Here is a 22,006-nt window from a genome sequence, read left to right as displayed (position 1 = left end):
ACAGCCATGTCACTACCGCAGCAGTGGACGGACTGACTGACACTCCCTGGAACGGGGTTCTGGCCACTCCGCTGTGGGGCCTGTTGTAGCTCTCTCCCCACTGCATTCTGGGAAGAAGAAAAAAAAGAGAAAGCCAGTGGACAAAAGAGCTGCTGATCCAGCTGGAGGCTTGTGTGCTCAGGGTGTCTGTCTCCTGTGGAGGGGAGCGGCGAGGAGAGAGTATCACTGTCCACACAGAAAAACAGTCCGTTTGGTTCTCAAGAGACGAGAGAAAAAAAGAAAGAGGTGCTAGCAGATAAACCGTCCCATTGGTTTTATTTTTGTAATGATCAGGGTTGACTTTCTAGCAAATAGAACTCCCGCCCTAACAATACACCTCCTGCAATATTAAAAACTCTGTTCATTACATGTCTAGTGATCAGGGTTGATCAACGGTGCAGATAATCAGATCTAATAAACTGTGCCCGTTGACTGAATGAGCTTGATGAGGGAACTGAGAGGTGACAGCCATTTGACTAAACCAGACCCTATCCATCTAAGCATCAGTAATAAAGGGGCCAACAGATATTGCTGTCGGCCCCATCCGTGCTGCAGAATGGGATGTAGAAAATGGACAGGCTTGAAAATTACGCAATAGTCTGAATAATTTAGGCACAACGAATAATATGTGGGATGATGTTGACAGATTATCACCGAGAAGTGTGAGTCACAGAGCTTAATGTCAAGGGTTGGATGTCCAACATACAGCGATGTGATTACCATACACAATATATCCTGTGTATACCGACTGTAGAATCATTTACTAGACCTGGGTTCAGCGGGGCAGGGTTTGCAGTTGTATGCCTATCCCATTGGTTCCACTGTGTCAGGAAAGCTCAATCAAGCCCAGATAAAAGTATTCTTAAATGTTTTCAAATAGTACTTGACTGTATTTTCATACCAGTTCCTCCTCCTGCTGGTCCCTCAGTGCCAACCTTCATCCATCACAGCGAGTTTAGAGAAGCTGCAGAACGGGCCTATACCGCCTACCGCTGCTGTGCCCAAGCAAGATTGATTCTGGGCCAACTGAGGTGCTGTAGCAATAATTCCATAGGTATCACAAATAGTGTATTTTCACTTTCTCTCACTCCTGAAGGCGACCCGATAAATGTGTTTGAAGAGGCATTCCTGGTCCTGAATACTGAAATGTACCACAGCTCCTCTGACTATTTTCTCCTCAGAGGAAACCGAGGCTAGACATCAGGGTTAGCACAAAGCATCCTACCCTTAACACACTGACAGAAAGATTTGAATTCTCTAACTTCGTCACATTTTTTGCAATTTGGGCATCGACAAACCGAATACACATGACTTGGCTCCCTGTCAAATCTGACGAACACTGCATTCAAATCTGTGACTGAATTCTCACCTCAGTCAGTAGCACTTAGCAGCCCAACTGCACGCAGCGTGTCAGTATTCACTGCTCTCCAGTGCGGAAACGCCAGCTAATTAGCCAGTGATTTAATGCGCTAATTTTAATGCTAATTCAGCTTATTACACACACAGCCAGCCCAAGCTGGGCTGAGGCTCTGCACTACCACGAGGCCAGAAAGCTCAAAGTCCGAGTGAAAGTGCACTTTTACAATCCTCACAACATTAAAAAAATAAAGAAAACCTAGAGAATGTGGAGAACACAGAAGCGCCTCTGTATTCACCTTGTTTGTACGAATACAAAGAAATACGGGCCAAGTCTTAAAACTGTTATTCAAACGTCTCGCGTTTACAGAGCACCGAAATATGCTGCTCGCTTGGCACTGTGCAAATGTTGACCCTGCGAATGAACTGACCAGACACTATATCACGCGATGAAAACCACAGCTTACAAGCCACGCTGTCGGAATCTCCTCAGCCTCCCGGGTTCTGCATACCCAGCTGCTAGAGTCATTAACAGGCCCAGTAGACTCCGTAGAGGAATATTTCCAGACACAGAGTAGGGCAAACAGGCGTGTTATTTTTGGTCCCTACCGCAAGTTCAAACAATATGCCAATATCTCTGTCTTTTCCATAAGCAGTCTCCTAAAGCGTATTGAGACTGCGTGTCAACATTCCAATAAGGCTCATCCATGCCAGTCTGCTGTACCACACAGGGGTAAGGAAAGTAACGCTATGGGTGAGAGATGAAGTAGTTCTTCTCTTACAGCGTGATCATATTTCAATTGATTCGGAGCGAGATTCCCACATTGTGTCTTTCATCATTTCAGGTCTCATTTGTGGTTAGATCGAAATGACCGAGACCAACTCACTGTAGACATGGACCAAGCTGGTTAGGTTATTCGCCACAAGAATGATTGTAACACTAGGAGTCCTTTCACCGTTCCATGTATTCTGTACTGTGGATCTGGGAGCAGTCAGGAACCTGATGTCCATTTTTTTTCTTTCTTGAACCACTCATAAAATCTATATCCATTCTAGGGAGGTATCAGTTACTTCATTGGAGTTTCTCCAATTCCATAATTCACAGTACACTGTGCCGGAAATACCATCTGCACATTGACAGAGGGTGACTGTTGAATTGTGAGGCTAGATGGGGAAAGTGTTTTAAATATAGGGCGCCCACTGCTACCCAGATGAGCTACAGAAGAACAAAGGGACATTATGCAGAATCGGCTGAGAGGGGTAAAATAGTTTGGGATATTTATCGCTGGAGCCCCTGGTGTAACAGTCTGCCTTCACGGGATATTTCCTTCCAATAATTCATGTAAATGTATTCATAAAATCGGGGACACACATTTTAAAAGTATGAAAAAAATTGGTAAAGAAAGCCCGCAGTCCAAAACGATTTCAGCTGTCGAATGGAGGAGATGAAATGAGTAGAATGACATGACAATAAAACACCTGACTGATGGAGTTTGATAATGAGAAATAAATAGGAAATTGAGTCATTGAGCACTGCTGCTGTGCGTCTTCTCAGACCGACTGTAAATAGAAACCAGATTGATTCGCCTCATCAACATTGTAATAAAAAATGTGAATATATTTTTCCAGATTGATATGTCATCAATGTTATAATCAAATATGAAGTTGATTTTGGTTGCCTAATGCAACAGGTATTCATGAACACTGAACCAGAGAGGGGCATATTTCAGACCGAGGCAGTGTTCCATGCAGTGACTTAACTTCTTCAGGAAAAATGCATAGACCGACAGAAAAACGCTCCGACCTAGACCCAGGTACACAGACCCAAAGTCAGACACAGACAAGACCTAGACACACTTGTACTTACTTGTACTGCTGGTGGTCCTTGGTGCTCCGCGTCTTCGCCATGAAGCGTTCAGCCAGTTTCTCCAGGTTCCTGGAGTACTCCATCTCGATCTCCGACTTCTTCCTGAAGAAGTCCTGCAGGTCCTGGAGGAGCTGCACCCTCATCTCGGTCTGCTGGTCCAGGGATTTCTGCTGCTCCACCAGCTGGGCACGGATCTCTGAAGACACAGACGGACACAACTAGGTCAGATTGATATTTACAACTACACACAGAGCACACAAGTCAGGGGTATGCAACTCTCTTAGCAACTCACACAGCAGACAGGTCAGAAATATATGTCTCTGTAGTCAACACCAGCCCATAGACTAATGACATAGATAAAGGAGAGGGGTGATCACGAAGCACAAATAGGTGCATTGTGAGAGGTTGGCAGCGCTGGTCTCAGGTGGTTCATTAAAGCCACTATAGAATTCATTAGCCCCGTTACTAATCAATCACCCACTGAGATGGAGCACGGACACGCTTTCTTGGCATCCTGCTGGGAAACACCAGGTTCTTCACTAGTGCTACTTGTTGACTGCACACCACATTCACCAGCAGGGAAACAGGAGAGAGACGGGAGGCTTCTCTTAACCATATGGAGCTAAATGACCCTGCAGCATGAGATATCTCACCAGACAATGGGAATGTTTGTCATTAAAATGTACATCAGCCACTACTGTAGGCTACATCCCCCCTACCGTAATGTTGTGTGAGAGTGAACACAGTGTCCTGTGATGGCTATGTGACCCTGGCTATGTAGAATGGATTTGTCATGAGGTACCAGGGCTTGACATCGCCACTATGAAAGGAAACAGATGCATGAGGTGATTTAAAAAAAGCACACAAAATTCCAATAGAGGCCACAAAATGACGTCGCTCTAATGAAAAATCACGGGGCCTTGTGCCCGGTCACAAACGCCAATAGGAATTGCATGGTAAGTAGCTAACTAGAGGCCTTTGTAACTGCTGCTGCTTAGCCCTGCTGTCAAAACTTTCGAACATTACATAAAAACAGAGTTGTTATATAAGAAACGCATTTTCAAATTAATTTCTGACGCGAAATCACATCTTATCTCTAGCAACGCGGTGGCTTAAGCCTCAACAAATCTATCAGATTGTATAGCGTTGAGAATCCAGTGGAAATCGACTCAGGCCAAGACCATCATATGGGCTTCATCGGCTTTAATCCCACACAAGAAAAGCCTTCCAAAATGAACTGGCCCTATTACATGAAGTATAGAGCAAACACGCTGATTGCAGTTAAGGCCTGTCATACTCGTCAAGTGTGTGTATTCACACCGAGTATCCCTAATCATGACTGGAGTCTGGGGTGGATGTGTTTTGGAGACGAGCTCCTGTAAAAAGGAGAAACTCAATGACGAAAGTCAGACCAAAAATCACTGTCAAATGTCTCTGGAGGTTATAGTTTTAGTAGTCAGCCAGCATGAAACTACTATACTGACAAACTGTCTAATACCACAACACACACCTCACCTGGCCAGTTCAGACAACGGTCTTGAACATCAGTTCAACACAACTTGATGCTTGAGGACCACTCAGTCATTAACATCTGTAAAGTACAGGCTAGTAGACTGTAGGGCTGAAAATAGCAACGGGGAGGGTTTTTCAATATCATCAATACCGTCAAAACTATTTCTAAAGTTTGACATTTTAATATTTGTCGCTACTTTTTAAGTAAATACTTGCAGTCAACTTGTGTGATACTTTAGATAAAGAATATTCCATTCTTCATTTCACCTGTCTAAATGTTTCATTATGAACTGTACTGGTATTCCCCAGTCACATGGTGTTTGTTTACAAGCACACAATGAAGCGATACTGGAGCTTTGTGAATATTTCTGCCGAGGTGCAGTTTGAAGATACTAGAACATTCCACATTTACTTTTCCTCTCCAAACAAATGAGTAATGAATAGAAAAATCTGAATACCACATAGCAGAATAGTTATCTATTTACCTAGTCGCCTTGTTGTGCGGGAGAGGAGCATTCAAGTTAGGAGTGCCATAGCGAGGGAAACTTTCCATTCCTAAATTATTTATTTATTTATTAAGAATAACTTGGGGTAAAATGGTGATGAGACAGATTACATTTTAAGATGAGTAGTGGCAACCAAATGCACTCATTAGCATTTAGTTAGCATTCTCTATGAGATTTTGCATGTACTTGTTAGCAAGTTACAAAAACAAACAAAACGAAGTGGGTTTTGAAAATAGTGCCCCTTGTGTCCAGTGCCAGTATTACTGAATATCCCAGTATTGCACAAGGTCAGTATGAAGATATGACAAACCGGATACCACCCAAGCCTAGTCCGAATACAGACAAGGAGTTCTGATTTTTCATGTTTTTTTAAACAGCGAAAGAGATATTTTCCAAACGGCCCAAATGATTCCCCATAGAGTAGACTGCTCTAGTAGACCGCATCCATCAATAACTGGCCAAAATCAAGCGATTGAACCAAATCATATATCAATTAACTGCTGACTCAATTAAACTGTTCAGTCACAGAGCTCCTCATCGTGTTTCCCAAAATGCAAGCAAGTGGAATAAGCCGAGAACTTGGCTTCATTCATCAGCTTTAAATGCCTACACAATCTTGAGAAACGAATGATTTATGTGGGGTCTATTAGAAATCCCTGGTAAATTTTCTTTCCCAAGGCTTTGGGAGTGGCTCTTTCATCCTGGCACCTCGTGGGGGAATAAACAAATCAAATTGGGAAAGGTGGGACAGGAAAGGAGATATGGGGGGGGGGGGGGGGTCAGGGTAGCCTAGTGGTTAGAGCTTTGGACTAGTAACCGGAAGGTTGCAAGTTCAAACCCCCAAGCTGACAAGGTACAAATCTGACGTTCTGCCCCCGAACAGGCAGTTAATCCACTGTTCCTAGGCCGTCATTGAAAATAAGAATTTGTTCTTAACTGACTTGCCTGGTTAAATAAAGGTAAAATAAAAATTAAAACTTGGGGGGCCGGGGGTGCTGAGTCTCATTTGTTGAGGAAACAAACTGCAGTGATATGCATCCAGTGTCTGACTAGCCAGATAGAAACCAACAATCAGCCAGAAGTACATTTGGCTGCAGTGTAGCAAAGAGTCCCTTTACTCCAATGGGTAACCACGCCATGGCTACTTGTGTCTGAACTCGGTTTAATCCAAACAACATTTTAGATTGTAGGTCCAGTGCAGGTAAAATAGGCCTATAGAGGGCAGATTGAGATTGGAGCCAGTTTCCTTTTTCAATCATGATGGGCTACCAAGGCCTGATGTTCATTGTTTGGATGTCACAAGTTCAACCAGGTTCTCCAGCAAAGCATTTGCTCCATTGAGAGAGCGAGATACAGTGCCTTGCGAAAGTATTCGGCCCCCTTGAACTTTGCCACCTTTTGCCACATTTCATGCTTCAAACATAAAGATATAAAACTGTATTTTTTTGTGAAGAATCAACAACAAGTGGGACACAATCATGAAGTGGAACGACATTTATTGGATATTTCAAACTTTTTTAACAAATCAAAAACTGAAAAATTGGGCGTGCAAAATTATTCAGCCCCTTTACTTTCAGTGCAGCAAACTCTCTCCAGAAGTTCAGTGAGGATCTCTGAATGATCCAATGTTGACCTAAATGACTAATGATGATAAATACAATCCACCTGTGTGTAATCAAGTCTCCGTATAAATGCACCTGCACTGTGATAGTCTCAGAGGTCCATTAAAAGCGCAGAGAGCATCACGAAGAACAAGGAACACACCAGGCAGGTCCGAGATACTGTTGTGAAGAAGTGTAAAGCCGGATTTGGATACAAAAGATTTTCCAAGCTTTAAACATCCCAAGGAGCACTGTGCAAGCGATAATATTAAAATGGAAGGAGTATCAGACCACTGCAAATCTACCAAGACCTGGCCGTCCCTCTAAACTTTCAGCTCATACAAGGAGAAGACTGATCAGAGATGCAGCCAAGAGGCCCATGATCACTCTGGATGAACTGCAGAGATCTACAGCTGAGGTGGGAGACTCTGTCCATAGGACAACAATCAGTTCGTATATTTCACAAATCTGGCCTTTATGGAAGAGTGGCAAGAAGAAAGCCATTTCTTAAAGATATCCATAAAAAGTGTTGTTTAAAGTTTGCCACAAGCCACCTGGGAGACACACCAAACATGTGGAAGAAGGTGCTCTGGTCAGATGAAACCAAAATTGAACGTTTTGGCAACAATGCAAAACATTATGTTTGGCGTAAAAGCAACACAGCTGAACACACCATCCCCACTGTCAAACATGGTGGTGGCAGCATCATGGTTTGGGCCTGCTTTTCTTCAGCAGGGACAGGGAAGATGGTTAAAATTGATGGGAAGATGGATGGAGCCAAATACAGGACCATTCTGGAAGAAAACCTGATGGAGTCTGCAAAAGACCTGAGACTGGGACGGAGATTTGTCTTCCAACAAGACAATGATCCAAAACATAAAGCAAAATCTACAATGGAATGGTTCAAAAATAAACATATCCAGGTGTTAGAATGGCCAAGTCAAAGTCCAGACCTGAATCCAATCGAGAATCTGTGGAAAGAACTGAAAACTGCTGTTCACAAATGCTCTCCATCCAACCTCACTGAGCTCGAGCTGTTTTGCAAGGAGGAATGGGAAAACATTTCAGTCTCTCGATGTGCAAAACTGATAGAGACATACCCCAAGCGACTTACAGCTGTAATCGCAGCAAAAGGTGGCGCTACAAAGTATTAACTTAAGGGGGCTGAATAATTTTGCACGCCCAATTTTTCAGTTTTTGATTTGTTAAAAAAGTTTGAAATATCCAATAAATGTCGTTCCACTTCATGATTGTGTCCCACTTGTTGTTGATTCTTCACAAAAAAATACAGTTTTATATCTTTATGTTTGAAGCCTGAAATGTGGCAAAAGGTCGCAAAGTTCAAGGGGGCCGAATACTTTCGCAAGGCACTGTATTTCTATGGGGAGCTAAAGGAGTAAGGATGTTCCTAGAGAGGCTACCAGAGCTTCGGGAGTTCTTTTGATGAATGAGAAACCCAGAATTCCAAGTGTGAATAATTCCTCACTCCAAACAGTGAATGAGGATGTGGAATTAAAACAAAGCAGCCCTGACATTTACACAAAGGAGCAGAGCGGATCATTTAACAGAATTATATTCATGACTGAACATTAAATCATTCATATTGCAAGTCAAACATTGACCAGTGACACCATGCCACGATGGATGACATTGTAGAAAAATCACCGTTCAACATTTGGTGCATATTATTTACCCATGACAATTTAGGCACATGTAAAACAGGGATACAATTAGGACTCTCTCTACCTACACAACATTGTATTCAACTAAGATACAATCAGACAAATCATATTATAATTCTTTCCCTTGAGTGACTCGGGAGCTGAAATGCATTTCACGGAGAAGCCTAATCCACTAGTCAGTGAGGCAACTCAAGTGGATATCGCTGAGAATTCCACAGGTTCGCTCTGTCATCTCGGGACAGGTGAAAGCCTCACTTTGATCAAACAGCCTGGGCATCAAGTATTCTGCTGTAGGCAGTTTCAAATCAATTGTCTGAACTGAACACTCCCGATTCCCACAATATCCACAGACCCTCCAGATAAATATTACACAAACAATGAACATTACTCTATCCCACACTGGCACAGTGCTATACACAATGAACCTTGAATTTCCTTCATAGAATAATACACATTAACTCAGTGTGTAAAAAAAACACCTTGAACAAAAAACGCTCAGCTAATGACAGGTTCACAACATTGTATCCTTTGCACTCTCCGCGCATGCAAACGCTGCATTGAGTGGTCATCCTCTATAAATACAGTGGTACAATCCTGTCTCTGAGGTCATCTGTATGGTAAACACGTGCAGAGAGGCCCACTGTGGAGCTTGAGGGGGGTGACTGCGATCAAAGCACTGTGATCCACTTCAAACAGGCTGCAGGGAGATGAGTGCACCTGTGCACTGCTGTGAACTGACACTTGCAGGACCTGGAAATAAAGTCAACGGGGCAGCAGGAGGCTGGGACGGTCAACAGGTGGCTGGCTCTCTGTGGCTGTCTATGGATGGGCTTTGAGGGTTTCTGGAAGTTCATGGCTGGTTCCTGGAACCAGAAATGTCACAGTTCAGCCTGGTTTGGCCCCGTTGTTGGAAAGGGGCATACGTAGGCATGTATATAGACTTTGTAGGCCTTCGTGCCCACTGCATGTCCAGGGCTGACAGCACAAAACCAAACATCCAATAGAAATGAAGGGTATGTGTCCCAGAATACACACTGGGTGGACGTGTACAATCAGAGAGCGAGACGTTTGGTCTTTATGACGATCTGTTGGAACCAAAGGCTGTTTGTTCTGGACTGGATGTCATCCAACCAGCTCTTTTCAAGAGCGCACGACAACATATTTCCCATAACCCCATTCACGGTGGCAAATATGTCCAAAGTTGCAACTCTGAATTGCTTTTGATTGCAGGCCATTTGTTGTGAGAGAGAAAGTGCAGTGTCAGCAGGACTACAGAGAATGAAACACTGTTGACCTCCTGAGGAAAAACAAGCATCAGTGAAAACAACCCGCCCACTGTCCGAGAAGCAGGGCCAAGTTTTTCCTGCCTCTGCCACGTGAAAAGGCTCTTCATTGTTCCACCAATTCACTTTGCTATGAAACAAATTGAATAAACAGCACCCCAGGCCTGCTTGCTGCTCTTCTTCCTCTGTTATATTTTATCATTAGTTATATAATAATTAGTCCTCCAAGGGTCCCGCTGCTGACTTCTTCTCTGGTTCTTCCTACTTTATCACTGCCTCTGCCAAAAGCTATCTCGGGCATACTATACTGTACTGTGGACCTGACTCCCTCATGTCTAATATAGACAGAGGTGTGTGTGTGTGTGTGTGTGTGTGTGTGTGTGTGTGTGTGTGTGTGTGTGTGTGTGTGTGTGTGTGTACTGTAAAAAGTAACTGCTTAACTCATTAAAGAAATTGAGTAGTGGCTACTCAAACATCTCCAACTGTCAATAGAACTCAAAATCATAAAAGTGGTACTAACTCATTTTGTCAATATAATTTCTTATAACTTGCTGTTTTTGAGTACTGTTAACAAATATTAGGTTATTGAATAAATATGACTTATTTGTGTACTGCTAATCTAAAGTAGGTTTTATAATTATGATTTTATTACATTTTAAAGTCAATCTAACGTTTATTAAATAAGTTGTTCTTACGTGATTCTAAAGAAATGTCCTCTCACTGTCAACTGCGTTTATTTTCAGCAAACTTAACATGTGTAAATATTTGTATGAACATAACAAGATTCAACAACTGAGACATAAACTAAACAAGTTCCACAGACATGTGACTAACAGAAATTGAATAATGCATCCCTGAACAAAGGGGGGGGGGGGGTCCAAATCAAAAGTAACAGTCAGTATCTGGTGTGGCCACCAGCTGCATTAAGTATTGCAGTGCAACTCCTCCTCATGGACTACACCAGATTTGCCAGTTCTTGCTCTGAGATCCGGGCTCTTCTCTGGCCATGGCAGAACACTGACATTCCTGTCTTTCAGGAAATCACACACAGAGTGAGCAGTATGGCTGGTGGCATTGTCATGCTGGAGGGTCATGTCAGGATGAGCCTGCAGGAAGGGTACCACATGAGGGAAGAGGATGTCTTCCCTGTAACGCACAGAGTTGAGATTGCCTGCAATGACAACAAGCTCAGTACGATGATGCTGTGACATAGCGCCCCAGACCATGACAGACCCTCCACCTCGATCCCACTCCAGAGTACAGGCCTCGGTGTAAAGCACATTCCTTTGACGATAAACGTGAATCCGACTATCACCCCTGGTGAGACAAAACCACGACTCGTCAGTGAAGAGCACTTTTTGCCAGTCCTGTCTGGTCCAGCGATGGTGGGTTTGTGCCCATAGGCAACAATGTTACCGGTGATGTCTAGTGAGGACCTGCCTTACAACAAGCCTACAAGCCCTCAGTCCAGCCTCTCTCAGCCTATTGCGGACAGTCTGAGCACTGATGCAGGGATTGTGTAACTCGGGCAGTTGTTGTTGCCATCCTGTACCTGTCCCGCAGGTGTGATGTTCGGATGTACCGGTGTTGTTACACGTGGACTGCAACTGTGAGGACGATCAGCTGTCGGCCTGTCTCCCTGTAGAGCGGTCTTAGGCGGCTCACAATATGGACATTGCATTTTATTGCCCTGGCCAAATCTACAGTCCTCATGCCTCCTGCGTTCACGCAGATGAGCAGGGACCCTGGGCATCTTTCTTTTGGTGTTTCTCAGGGTCAGTAGAAAGTGTCCTAAACTTTCATAACTGTGACCTTAATTGCCTACCGTCTGTAAGCTGTTATGGTTTTAACAACCGTTACACAAGTGCATGTTTATTAATTGTTTATGTTTCATTGAACAAGCATGGGAAACAGTGTTTAAACCATTTACAATGAATATATGTGAAGTTATTTGGATTTTTACGAATTCTCTTTGAAAGACAGGGTCCTGAAAAAGGGATGTTTCTTTTTTGCTGAGTTTATTAGGTTTTACGTCTTTACATAAAACAATAAAGTAGTAGTCAAAGACATGATATTTGAGTAGAAAACCCTGATTTATCTGCTGATAGAATTATTAAGTTTTTGAAAGTTAAAAATACTTAAGTGTCATGTGGCTCTGTTTTTAGAGGATTGTGGGTAATTCAAAATGTTTGACTTGATACTTTTACGAAGTTGTATGCATGTTCGAAGAAAGAAACATTTCCTAAAATAGTATTAAGCCGTTTGTTGTGCTATGAGTTGTAATTCAAATGAGATCCAAAACATCGGGCAAATTGACGTTCAATGATGAGACAAACCACTCACCATTAAAAAGGTAATGTCAAATAAAATTGTATTTGTCACATGCGCTGAATACAACAGACCTTACAGTGAAATGTTTACTTACAAGCCCTTAACCAAAAATGCTTAAAGTTAAGGGGAAAAAGGTGTTAGCTGTTCAGGAGTCTTATTTCTTGGCGGTAGAAGTGTTTAGAAGCCTCTTGGACCTAGACTTGGCGCTCCGGTACCACTTGCCATGCGGTAATAGAGTGAACAGTCCACGACTAGGGTGGCTGTAGTCTTTGCCAATTTTTTGAGCCTTCCTCTGACCCTGCCTGGTATAGAGGTGCTGGATTGCAGGAAGCTTGGCCCCAGTGATGTACTGGGCCATACGCACTACCCTATGTAGTGCCGAGCAGTTGCCATACCAGGCAGTGATGCAACCAGTGATGCTCTCGGTGGTGCAGCTGCAGAACCTTTTTAGGATCTGAGGACCCATGCGAAATCTTCAGTCACCTGAGGGGGAATAGGCTTTGTCGTGCCCTCTTCACAACTGTCTTAGTGTGTTTGGACCATAGACCACTGCGCCACTCGGGAGGCCCTAAGGCACCGCATCGCAGTTGCTAGCTGTGCCACTAGAGATCCTGGTTCGATTCCAGGCTCTGTCGCAGCCGGCCGCGACCGGGACACCCATGGGGCAGCGCACAATTGGCCCAGCAACGGCCGGGTCCCATCGTGGGGACCCAATGTGATTTTCTAGATTTTTTCTCTCTCATTTTGTCTGTCATAGTTGAAGTGTACCTATGACGAAAATTACAGGCCTCTCATCTTTTTAAGTGGGAGAACTTGCACAATTGGTGGCTGACTAAATACTTTTTTGCCCCACTGTATTGGTGTTGGAGTCGTGCCAGGCCATGCAGTCATGAGTGAACATGGAGTACAAGAGGGGACTGAGCACGCACCCCTGAGGGGACCCTGTGTTGAGGATCAGCGTGGCGGATGGGTTGTTACCTACCCTCACCACCTGGGGGCAGCCCGTCAGGAAGTCCAGGATCCAGTTGCAGAGGGAGGTGCTTAGTCCCAGGGTCCTTAGCTTAGTGATGAGCTTTGAGGGTACTATGGTGTTGAACGCTGAGCTGTAGTCAAGGAATAGCATTCTCACGTAGGTGTTCCTTTTGTCCAGGTGGGAAAGGGCAGTGTGGTGTGCAATAGAGATTGCATCATCTGTGGATTTGTTGGGGCGGTATGCAAATTGAGTGGGTCTAGGGTTTCTGGGATAACAGTGTTCGTGTGAGCCATGACCAGACATCCAAAGCACTTCAGACGTGAGTGCTACAGACGTATTAGCTTCAGACGTGAGTGGTAGTCATTTAGGCAGGTTACCTTAGTGTTCTTGGGCACAATGAGAGATTCAAAAGCTTCCTTTGCGGGCACATTACTGAGGACCTAAAATGTTCCTACCACACCGGCACAGTGGTGAAGAAGCTGTGCAGCGACACAGGCGGCTGAAGAAATTCAGCCTGGCCGATAAGACCCTCAAACTTCTTCAGCTGCACCATTGAGAGCATTCTGTAGGCTGCATCACCCCCTGGTACGGCAACTGCACTACCCTCAACTGAATGGTGCAGTCAGCCCAGCAGCGTCACCAGGGGCACGCTGCCTGCCTTCCAGGACATTTACAGCACTCAGTATCAAAGGAAGGCCAAGTAGATCATCAAGGACCTCAGCCACCCGAGTCATGGTCTGTTCACTCTGCTACCATCTAGCAGACAGAGACAGTACAGCTGCACCAAAGTTGGGACCTTAAGACTGAAAAACAGTTTCCATCTCCATGCCATCAGACTGTTGAATAGCTATCGAGCCCACCACCTCTTGTAATAAGAGACAAAGACTCACTCACATAAAATACACACACACACACACACACACACACTGCTGTCCCATGTTCTGTATATAGGGACATTAAACGCTGAGTTGTTTCTTTTACATTGTGTATTCATTTACTGTATTCTTCATAGTTAATTGTAAAATACAGTATCTACTACTGTACATTGCATTTTCTTACACTATTTATACACTGGATTCTCAACATAGCTTACTGTAATATATCTACTGCTGTACATTCCATAGTATATATTTTGGTGTATATACACTCATAGATTGCATTTGTATTACTGATACAGTGTTATAGGGCTGTTAACCGGACATGATTTTATAGTTATCCGTGTACTTGACATTTTTGCTGCACTATTACGAGCTAGTAACACAAGCATTTTGCTGCACCCGCTATAACATCTGCTAAACTTTGTACGCAACCAATAAACTTTTCTTTGTTACGGGTTACTCGGTTCTAGGCAACGGGTTTCCCTCTATAAGCTCACAAGCAGCAGCTGAAACAGCTCAGCAGATGTGGGGTCTGGGAGTATGATTTGATCTGTTAGGACAACTGGTCCAAGCATTTAATGAAAGAGACCTTACAGACAAAATACTTTACTATTTACATACATTGTAAATTATGCAGGAGGGTACCTTGCCTCACCATCTAGTAGAGATCTGGGGTTAGGAGGGTACCTTGCCTCACCATCTAGTAGAGATCTGGGGTTAGGAGGGTACCTTGCCTCACCATCTAGTAGAAATCTGGGGTTAGGAGGGTACCTTGCCTCACCATCTAGTAGAGATCTGGGGTTAGGAGGGTACCTTGCCTCACCATCTAGTAGAGATCTGGGGTTAGGAGGGTACCTTGCCTCACCATCTAGTAGAGATCTGGGGTTAGGAGGGTGCCTTGCCTCACCATCTAGTAGATATCTGGGGTTAGGAGGGTGCCTTGCCTCACCATCTAGTAGAGATCTGGGGTTAGGAGGGCTGCCCAACATGGCGTTATGTGAAGGAGGACTGACTGGATAAACAGCAGATCACACGCTCTCAATACCCGCAGAGAGCTGGATCACACGCTCTCAATACCCGCAGAGAGCTGGATCACACGCTCTCAATACCCGCAGAGAGCTGGATCACACGCTCTCAATACCCGCAGAGCTGGATCACACGCTCTCAATACCCGCAGAGCTGAATCACACGCTCTCAATACCCGCAGAGAGCTAGATCACACGCTCTCAATATCCGCAGAGCTGGATCACACGCTCTCAATACCTGCCGAGAGCTGGATCACACGCTCTCAATACCTGCAGAGAGCTGGATCACACGCTCTCAATACCTGCAGAGAGCTGGATCACACGCTCTCAATACACGCAGAGAGCTGGATCACACGCTCTCAATACCTGCAGAGAGCTGGATCACACGCTCTCAATACCCGCAGAGAGCTGAATCACACGCTCTCAATACCCGCAGAGAGCTGGATCACACGCTCTCAATACCCGCAGAGAGCTGGATCACACGCTCTCAATACCCGCAGAGAGCTGGATCACATGCCAGTCTCGTTTCAGACTTTTAGCATTTTGAAATTCAATCTATTTCGATCAATTTAGCAGAAGCAATGTTACATGTATAAAAGTTAAGATATTGCATACTGATATTGAAAGTATGACTTAAGCAGGTTTTGGGGGTATCTGTACTTCACTATTTATATTTTGGACAACTATTATTTTTACTTCACTACATTCCTAAAGAAAATGATGTACTTTTTACTCCATACATTTTCCCTGACACCCAAAAGTACTCGCTACATTTTGAATGCTGGATAGGAAAATGATCCAACTCACAGACTTATCAAGAGAACATCCCTGGTCATCTCTACTGCCTCTGATCTGGCGGACTCATTAAACACAAATGATTAGTTGGTGCCGTCTGGTTTTCTTAATAAGGAATTTGAAATGAATCATACTTTTAGCAAATGCATTTACTTTGATACTTAAGTATATTTATAACCAAATACTTTTACTCAAGTAGTATATTACTGACTTTCACTTTTACTTGGAGTCATTTTCATGAAGGTATCTTTACCTTCACACAAGTATGACAACTGGGTACTTTTTCCACCACTGCTGTGAAGGCTACAGGTTGGCTACCGGTCTTTTTATGGGGCGCACTGTGCATCACATAAAAACAACTTTGAAAAGTTTGTTTTATCAAATGAATCATTTGAAACGTCATGGTATATCCTTGTATGTAACAATGTCACATGGATATTTTTAATTTAGGAAAAGTGTGTGTTAAAATATGCCAATATTTTCTTGGCGTTGGCAAAAATGAATGCTCACACAAGTATTCGGTTACTAAGGTCTGTTCGGATTTTCTAATAACCGTGCACATCCCTAGTAAATATCATTTCAGCTTCAAGTTCTGCCCTGCTGCTGAATATTATACTGCACCTCCTGCCCCCCCAGCCCTCTGCCCCACGCCCCCCCCAGCCCTTTGCCCCCCCCCCCCCCCCAGCCCTTTGCCCCATGCCCCCCCCCAGCCCTCTGCCCCCCCCAGCCCCAGCCCTCTGCCCCCCCCCCCCCCAGCCCTCACAGAATTCTGTGATGTTGGGCAAGTTCCCTCTCCTGTCCCTCATGTTAAAGTATTGTTATCAGGCAGGGAGTCTCTGGGTTGTTTTGTCGGGAGCAGCAAGAGCAGCTGTTTGTTTGTTTGTTACTACAGCCACATCAATACCTCTGAGGAGCAGATGTCTGTACTACTGTTAGCCTGTCACGGTCTCCTGGCTGGTGCTCACACACCCTCAAACACACACTAAGCCTAGGGCATGGCCACACACACACACCCTCAAACACACACTAGGCCTAGGGCATGACCACACACACTATGCCATGGCCACACACACACACACACACACACTAGGCCTAGGGCATGACCACACACACACACACACACACACTAGGCCTAGGGCATGGCCACACACACACTAGGCCTAGGGCATGACCACACACACACACACACACACGTGTAAACACACACTAGGCCTAGGGCATGGCCACACACACACACACACACACACACACACACGTGTAAACACACACTAGGCCTAGGTCATGGCCACACACACTAGGCCTAGGGCATGGCCACACACACTAGGCCTAGGGCATGGCCACACACACTAGGCCTAGGGCATGGCCACACACACACAAACACACACGTGTAAACACACACTAGGCCTAGGGCATGGCCACACACACTAGGCCTAGGGCATGGCCACACACACTAGGCCTAGGGCATGGCCACACACACACACACACACACACACACGTGTAAACACACACTAGGCCTAGGGCATGGACACACACCTACGTGTAAACACACACTAGGCCTAGGGCATGGACACACACCTACGTGTAAACACACACACACACACACACGTGTAAACACACACTAGGCCTAGGGCATGGCCACACACACACACACACACACACACACACACACGTGTAAATACACACTAGGCCTAGGGCATGACCACGCACGCACGCACGCGTGTAAACAAACACGGGAAATACTGCTCTAGTGGCCAGCTTTGTCTTTTGTTTTCTCTGTGGCTCAAGAGGAATGAGGGCTGCTGACCAAGAGAGCTCTTGTTTCTTCCTGTACCCTGATTTTTATTTATAGGCTGATTCAGAAAATATATCTCCGTCTGTCTCAGCCGATCGGCCATGCCCACTTACACATAATTAAAAGCTATACTTAAAACAGTAAACAGAGACTAAAGCATTGCCTTGCTATGTTGTTGTCTTTGGTCTATCTTTATGTAGTGTTGTCTCTTGTTGTGATGTGTGTTTAGTCCTGTATTTATATATATTTTTAAATAAGAATTTGTTCTTAACTGACTCGCCTAGTTAAATGAAGGTTAAATCAAATAAATAGGCCTCAAATTCTTGTAATGCTGAAGTAGCAGTTGAAGTAGCAGTTGAAGTAGCAGTTGAAGTAGCAGTTGAAGTAGCAGTTGAAGTAGCAGTTGAAGTAGCGTTGTTTCAGTGGTAGACGTAGAATGCACTGTGTTTAATGAGTTAAAAACATTATCAGATTTCTGCCTATTAATATCTGACTAATGTTGGTTAACCCAGAACTTAAGTCTGGCTTAATAAGTCAAATGCTCGATAGAGTTCTGGGTCCAAACGTGCTAAGAGAACCGATAGAACGAGGATCAGAACCGGAACGAAGACATCCACCCTCTCTATTTGCAAGTTACTGGCATGGCTATCTGGCAAGGCTATGGGCCAAATGCCCCCCCCCCCCCCCCTTCGAAATTCAAAAGGCGCCGACACTTGCGAAATTGTGACTCGTCCAAATGATGAAAAACCCAAGCACCAGGAACTAATACTGCTCGTTATCTCATGCATCCAGTTGTTTCATGACAAATCTAAGCTACCATTTATATTTACATAGTCATAGGATTCTCGAAGCTAAATCCTTCAAACAGGCCAGGCCAAAGCAGCTCATTGCATTACGATATGAACACATTTCACCCTCATTCAACAGGGTGATTATTCAAGTGTATAATCACCCAGGCAATAACTGAGATGTAATAATCCTCAAATCAGCATTAGGTCATCTCTGCCAAGCGGGCACAATAGCCGATGGTGACGGTTGCCAAGGCGACGCTTCAACAAGAATGAATACCGACAGAGCAGGCGGGGGGGGGGGGGGGGGGGGGGGGGGGACATCAATCACCACGGGCATCATTTTGGTGGCCTGCGAGGATCCTCATTCAGCTCCAACCCAAATAGAAGAGCGGGGTTCTAGGAGATTAATGTGAGCACACTTTAGAAGGAAATGATATTTACTCAGCTGCTATGTGATATCCAGCAGCAGTCCTGTTTGCTCTGGATGCCTTGGGTTCTGCACTTGGCCATTCTCTGTCTTTTCATCCTCCATGCCTTTCCCCTACATCCTCACCTCTCTGCTTCACCCCTTCAACCTCCCCCTCATCATTTATCTCCAGTCCCTGCCTAGCTGCCATGTCTGTCTGCCCTGAGGGGACAGGAGTGGAGAGAGGACTCCTTTGTTTTGGAAACTCAAAAACAGGTATTCAGGCTACGGTTGTGTGTGGAATAGGGCCTTCCCTTTTATACACTCCCATTTGGAAAATGACATCAACTCCACACTTCAGATCTACCGCCTATTTTCTCCCAGAGCTCTGAAAAATGACACTTGTGAGACTAGCATCTGTGTTGGCTTTGTACTTTTGTTTGGCAATAACAGTGATGGGAGAGCGATGGAGGGGGCCGAGGCTCGTATATCAGCCACCACACACAGGTCAGACCACCACCTCCCTGCTCCATCACACAGTGAGCTGACCCTGGAGTAATAAGCCTGTCCAGGCAGGCCCCAGTTCTTCAACTTTGGATGGTTTGTTTGAGAAAATCCTGAAGTCGAGAGATCCTACGGTGCTAAAGTCACAAAGAGTAATTACATGGGGTGTTCCCAAAAACAACTTCAAGTGTGGCCCATATGCAAATTCCATATGAATTTAGTTAACACTCGTTTTGAAAGTAAAGGCATGTCAATCTACAATGGAAATATGGACTGACCACATAAATAGGTGAATCACATTAAATGGGTTGTTGTCATGCCCAGGGGGATGAGCATTTGAGGGGAAGTGGCAGTATTACTTCTGAGCCCTCTGCCTGAGGGCACCCTGGGACAAAGCATGCAGCCTTGAGAGGAGAGGGGCCACACAATGAGGTGTCTAGTCCAAAGCCAATGCATATGCACACACTCACAGGCAAAAGAATAGGCCTAGAGTTCAGAGGACAGAGATACAAGACCATACACCTGTGTGTGAGGAGTCATTCCTAGCAATGCAAACCAGATTCAGGCCATTCTTCTGACACATCACAGGGTAAGTTTGACAGTCCTCCTCACCCCTGTTCCTCAATGCTCACACTGTCTCCCTCCACTGAACAGCCTGATCTCGGTCTGCTCCAGTCTGATAAGGCCTTGTCAGCAGCCCCTGACAGAGCCTCTGCGCCCAAGTCAATCCATTTGAAATGAATCACCTTTGGATATTAAACTAAAAACTTTCCATACAAGTTTGCCCATGGAAGAAGTGGTCAGAAAGTCACTTTTTGGACTTGAATGCCAAGACAAAAATGTGTCAATAATCACTGACTGAATTTCTTGATGTCTATAGTATTCTCTCTGGTATGCAATCTGGTTTACGCTCAGGTTATGATGTGTCATTGCAACTTTAAAGGTTCTCAATCATGTCACCATTGCCCTTGATTCTAAGCAATGTTTTACTGCGATTTTTATTGACTTGGCCAACGTTTTTGATACGGTAGACCATTCCATTCTTGTGGGCCGACTAAGTATTGGTGTCTCTGAGGGGTCTTTGGCCTGGTTTGCAAACTACCTCTCTCAAAGAGTGCAGTGAATAAAGTCAGAACATCTGCTGTCTCAGCCACTGCCTGTCACCAAGGGAGTACCCCAAGGCTCAATCCTAGGACCCACGCTCTTCTCAATTTACATAAACATAGCTTCCTACTGCCTGAGCTCTCATCCATGTATATGCAGATGATACAGTGTTATACTCAGCTGGCCCCTCCCTGGATTTTGTGTTAAATGCTCTACAACAAAGCTTTTTCCAAAAAGCTTTCTCTGCCCTTAACCTTGTTCAGAACACCTCTAAAACAAAGGTAACGTGATTTGGTAAGAATGCAACAAACACTCAAACTGGACAGTTTTATCTTAATCCCTTCATTCAAAGACTCAATCATTGACTAAGACTCATTGACAAAATCAAAAGACTCAATCATTGACACTCTTACTGACAGTCTCTTGTTGTGATGTGTGTTTTGTCCTATATTTATATGTTTGTTTTTTTATCCCAGCCCCCGTCCCCGCAGGAGGTCTTGCCTTTTGGTAGGCCATCATTGTAAGTAAGAATTTGTTCTTAACTGACTGGTCTAGTTAAATAAATGTTAAATTAAAATAAAAAGGTTCTCAAAGTTGACCCATTTTGCTTACCCACCATACCATGAGACATCCATGTCTTCATCACTGGAAAAGATAAAACGGTTGAGTTTCAAGCTTACAAACAGTGTTGTCAAACTATTTTATAATTTCTTAAAATACCAACAACAAAAAAACATAACAATTGTAATGTTTTAACCTTTAACGTCAACTATCTAAAAACATGTTTTAAAATGCATATGTTGTAGCTTAGACCCTACTTTACATTATCTGAGGTTTTGTGTTGTGTCAGCCATCGATTGAGACACAACATGCCCTTGAATACAGGCTGGGTGCTAAATGTACTAAAATGGGAATCAAATTGAAATGAGGGGGCCCTATAGCTCCAACCCTCTAATAAATCCAGACTGACCCCCAAAAATGAAGTACTGACTATCCAGTGATCTTTCTGGCAGAATGTCTGAGTAAGTGGAGTTCAGTTCAGCCATGACCCCACTTCCTTTGAAACCACTAGTTAATGGTCCAATGGTCCCTAGGAAACATATCACGGCCTAGCCCTTCAATAATCACTTAGAGATGGGTCTTCACCGGGGCTGGTGGAGTAGGGTAATATAATATTACTAAAAGGCAAACTGATGCGAGACCATGGAGGAGAGGGGAGAGACAGTGCTAAGTGCTTGCTAACATATATTGCATTAGCGGCTAGCTAAAGAGTTCTGGCACAGGACCAGAGAGAGTCTACAGGCCCATTGAGGTCCCTCTCTGCTATAGGTCACCTCTTTTTGCATACTCCATCACCATAAACAGACCGGCTGAATGTGTCCCTTCAGACTGTTCAGTGAGGCTACAGTTAGACCCTAAATACAATGTGTATGGCGTCCTTAATAATTTGACAGATTAGAGGGCAGTAGGGGGTAAGGATGCAAAGGAGGCTTAGGTTGATTCTCTCTCCCAACTTTCTTATAGAAACAATAACAGCGAGTTCGGCCATTTTCTTAATCCT

At 44.4% G+C, this 22,006-nt stretch overlaps 1 protein-coding gene across 2 annotated transcripts in view; it reads right to left on the bottom strand.

Annotated features, from left to right (window-relative positions):
* The window catches only part of srgap1a (SLIT-ROBO Rho GTPase activating protein 1a), a 145,088-nt gene that overhangs the window by 90,372 nt on the left and 32,710 nt on the right, over nucleotides 1–22,006 (bottom strand). For both annotated transcript variants that reach the window (XM_036977679.2, XM_036977675.2), the window contains exon 2: nucleotides 3,263–3,458. In XM_036977679.2, the coding sequence (XP_036833574.2) occupies nucleotides 3,263–3,458 (196 nt within the window). The remainder of the gene's footprint in view (nucleotides 1–3,262; nucleotides 3,459–22,006) is intronic.

Source organism: Oncorhynchus mykiss, chromosome 1 (genome assembly GCF_057628025.1).
Source record: "Oncorhynchus mykiss isolate SJ-2025 chromosome 1, ASM5762802v1, whole genome shotgun sequence".
NCBI lineage: Eukaryota > Metazoa > Chordata > Actinopteri > Salmoniformes > Salmonidae > Oncorhynchus > Oncorhynchus mykiss.
The sequence above is the reverse complement of the archived record's forward strand: the minus strand, read 5'-3'. Positions and strand labels throughout refer to the sequence as shown.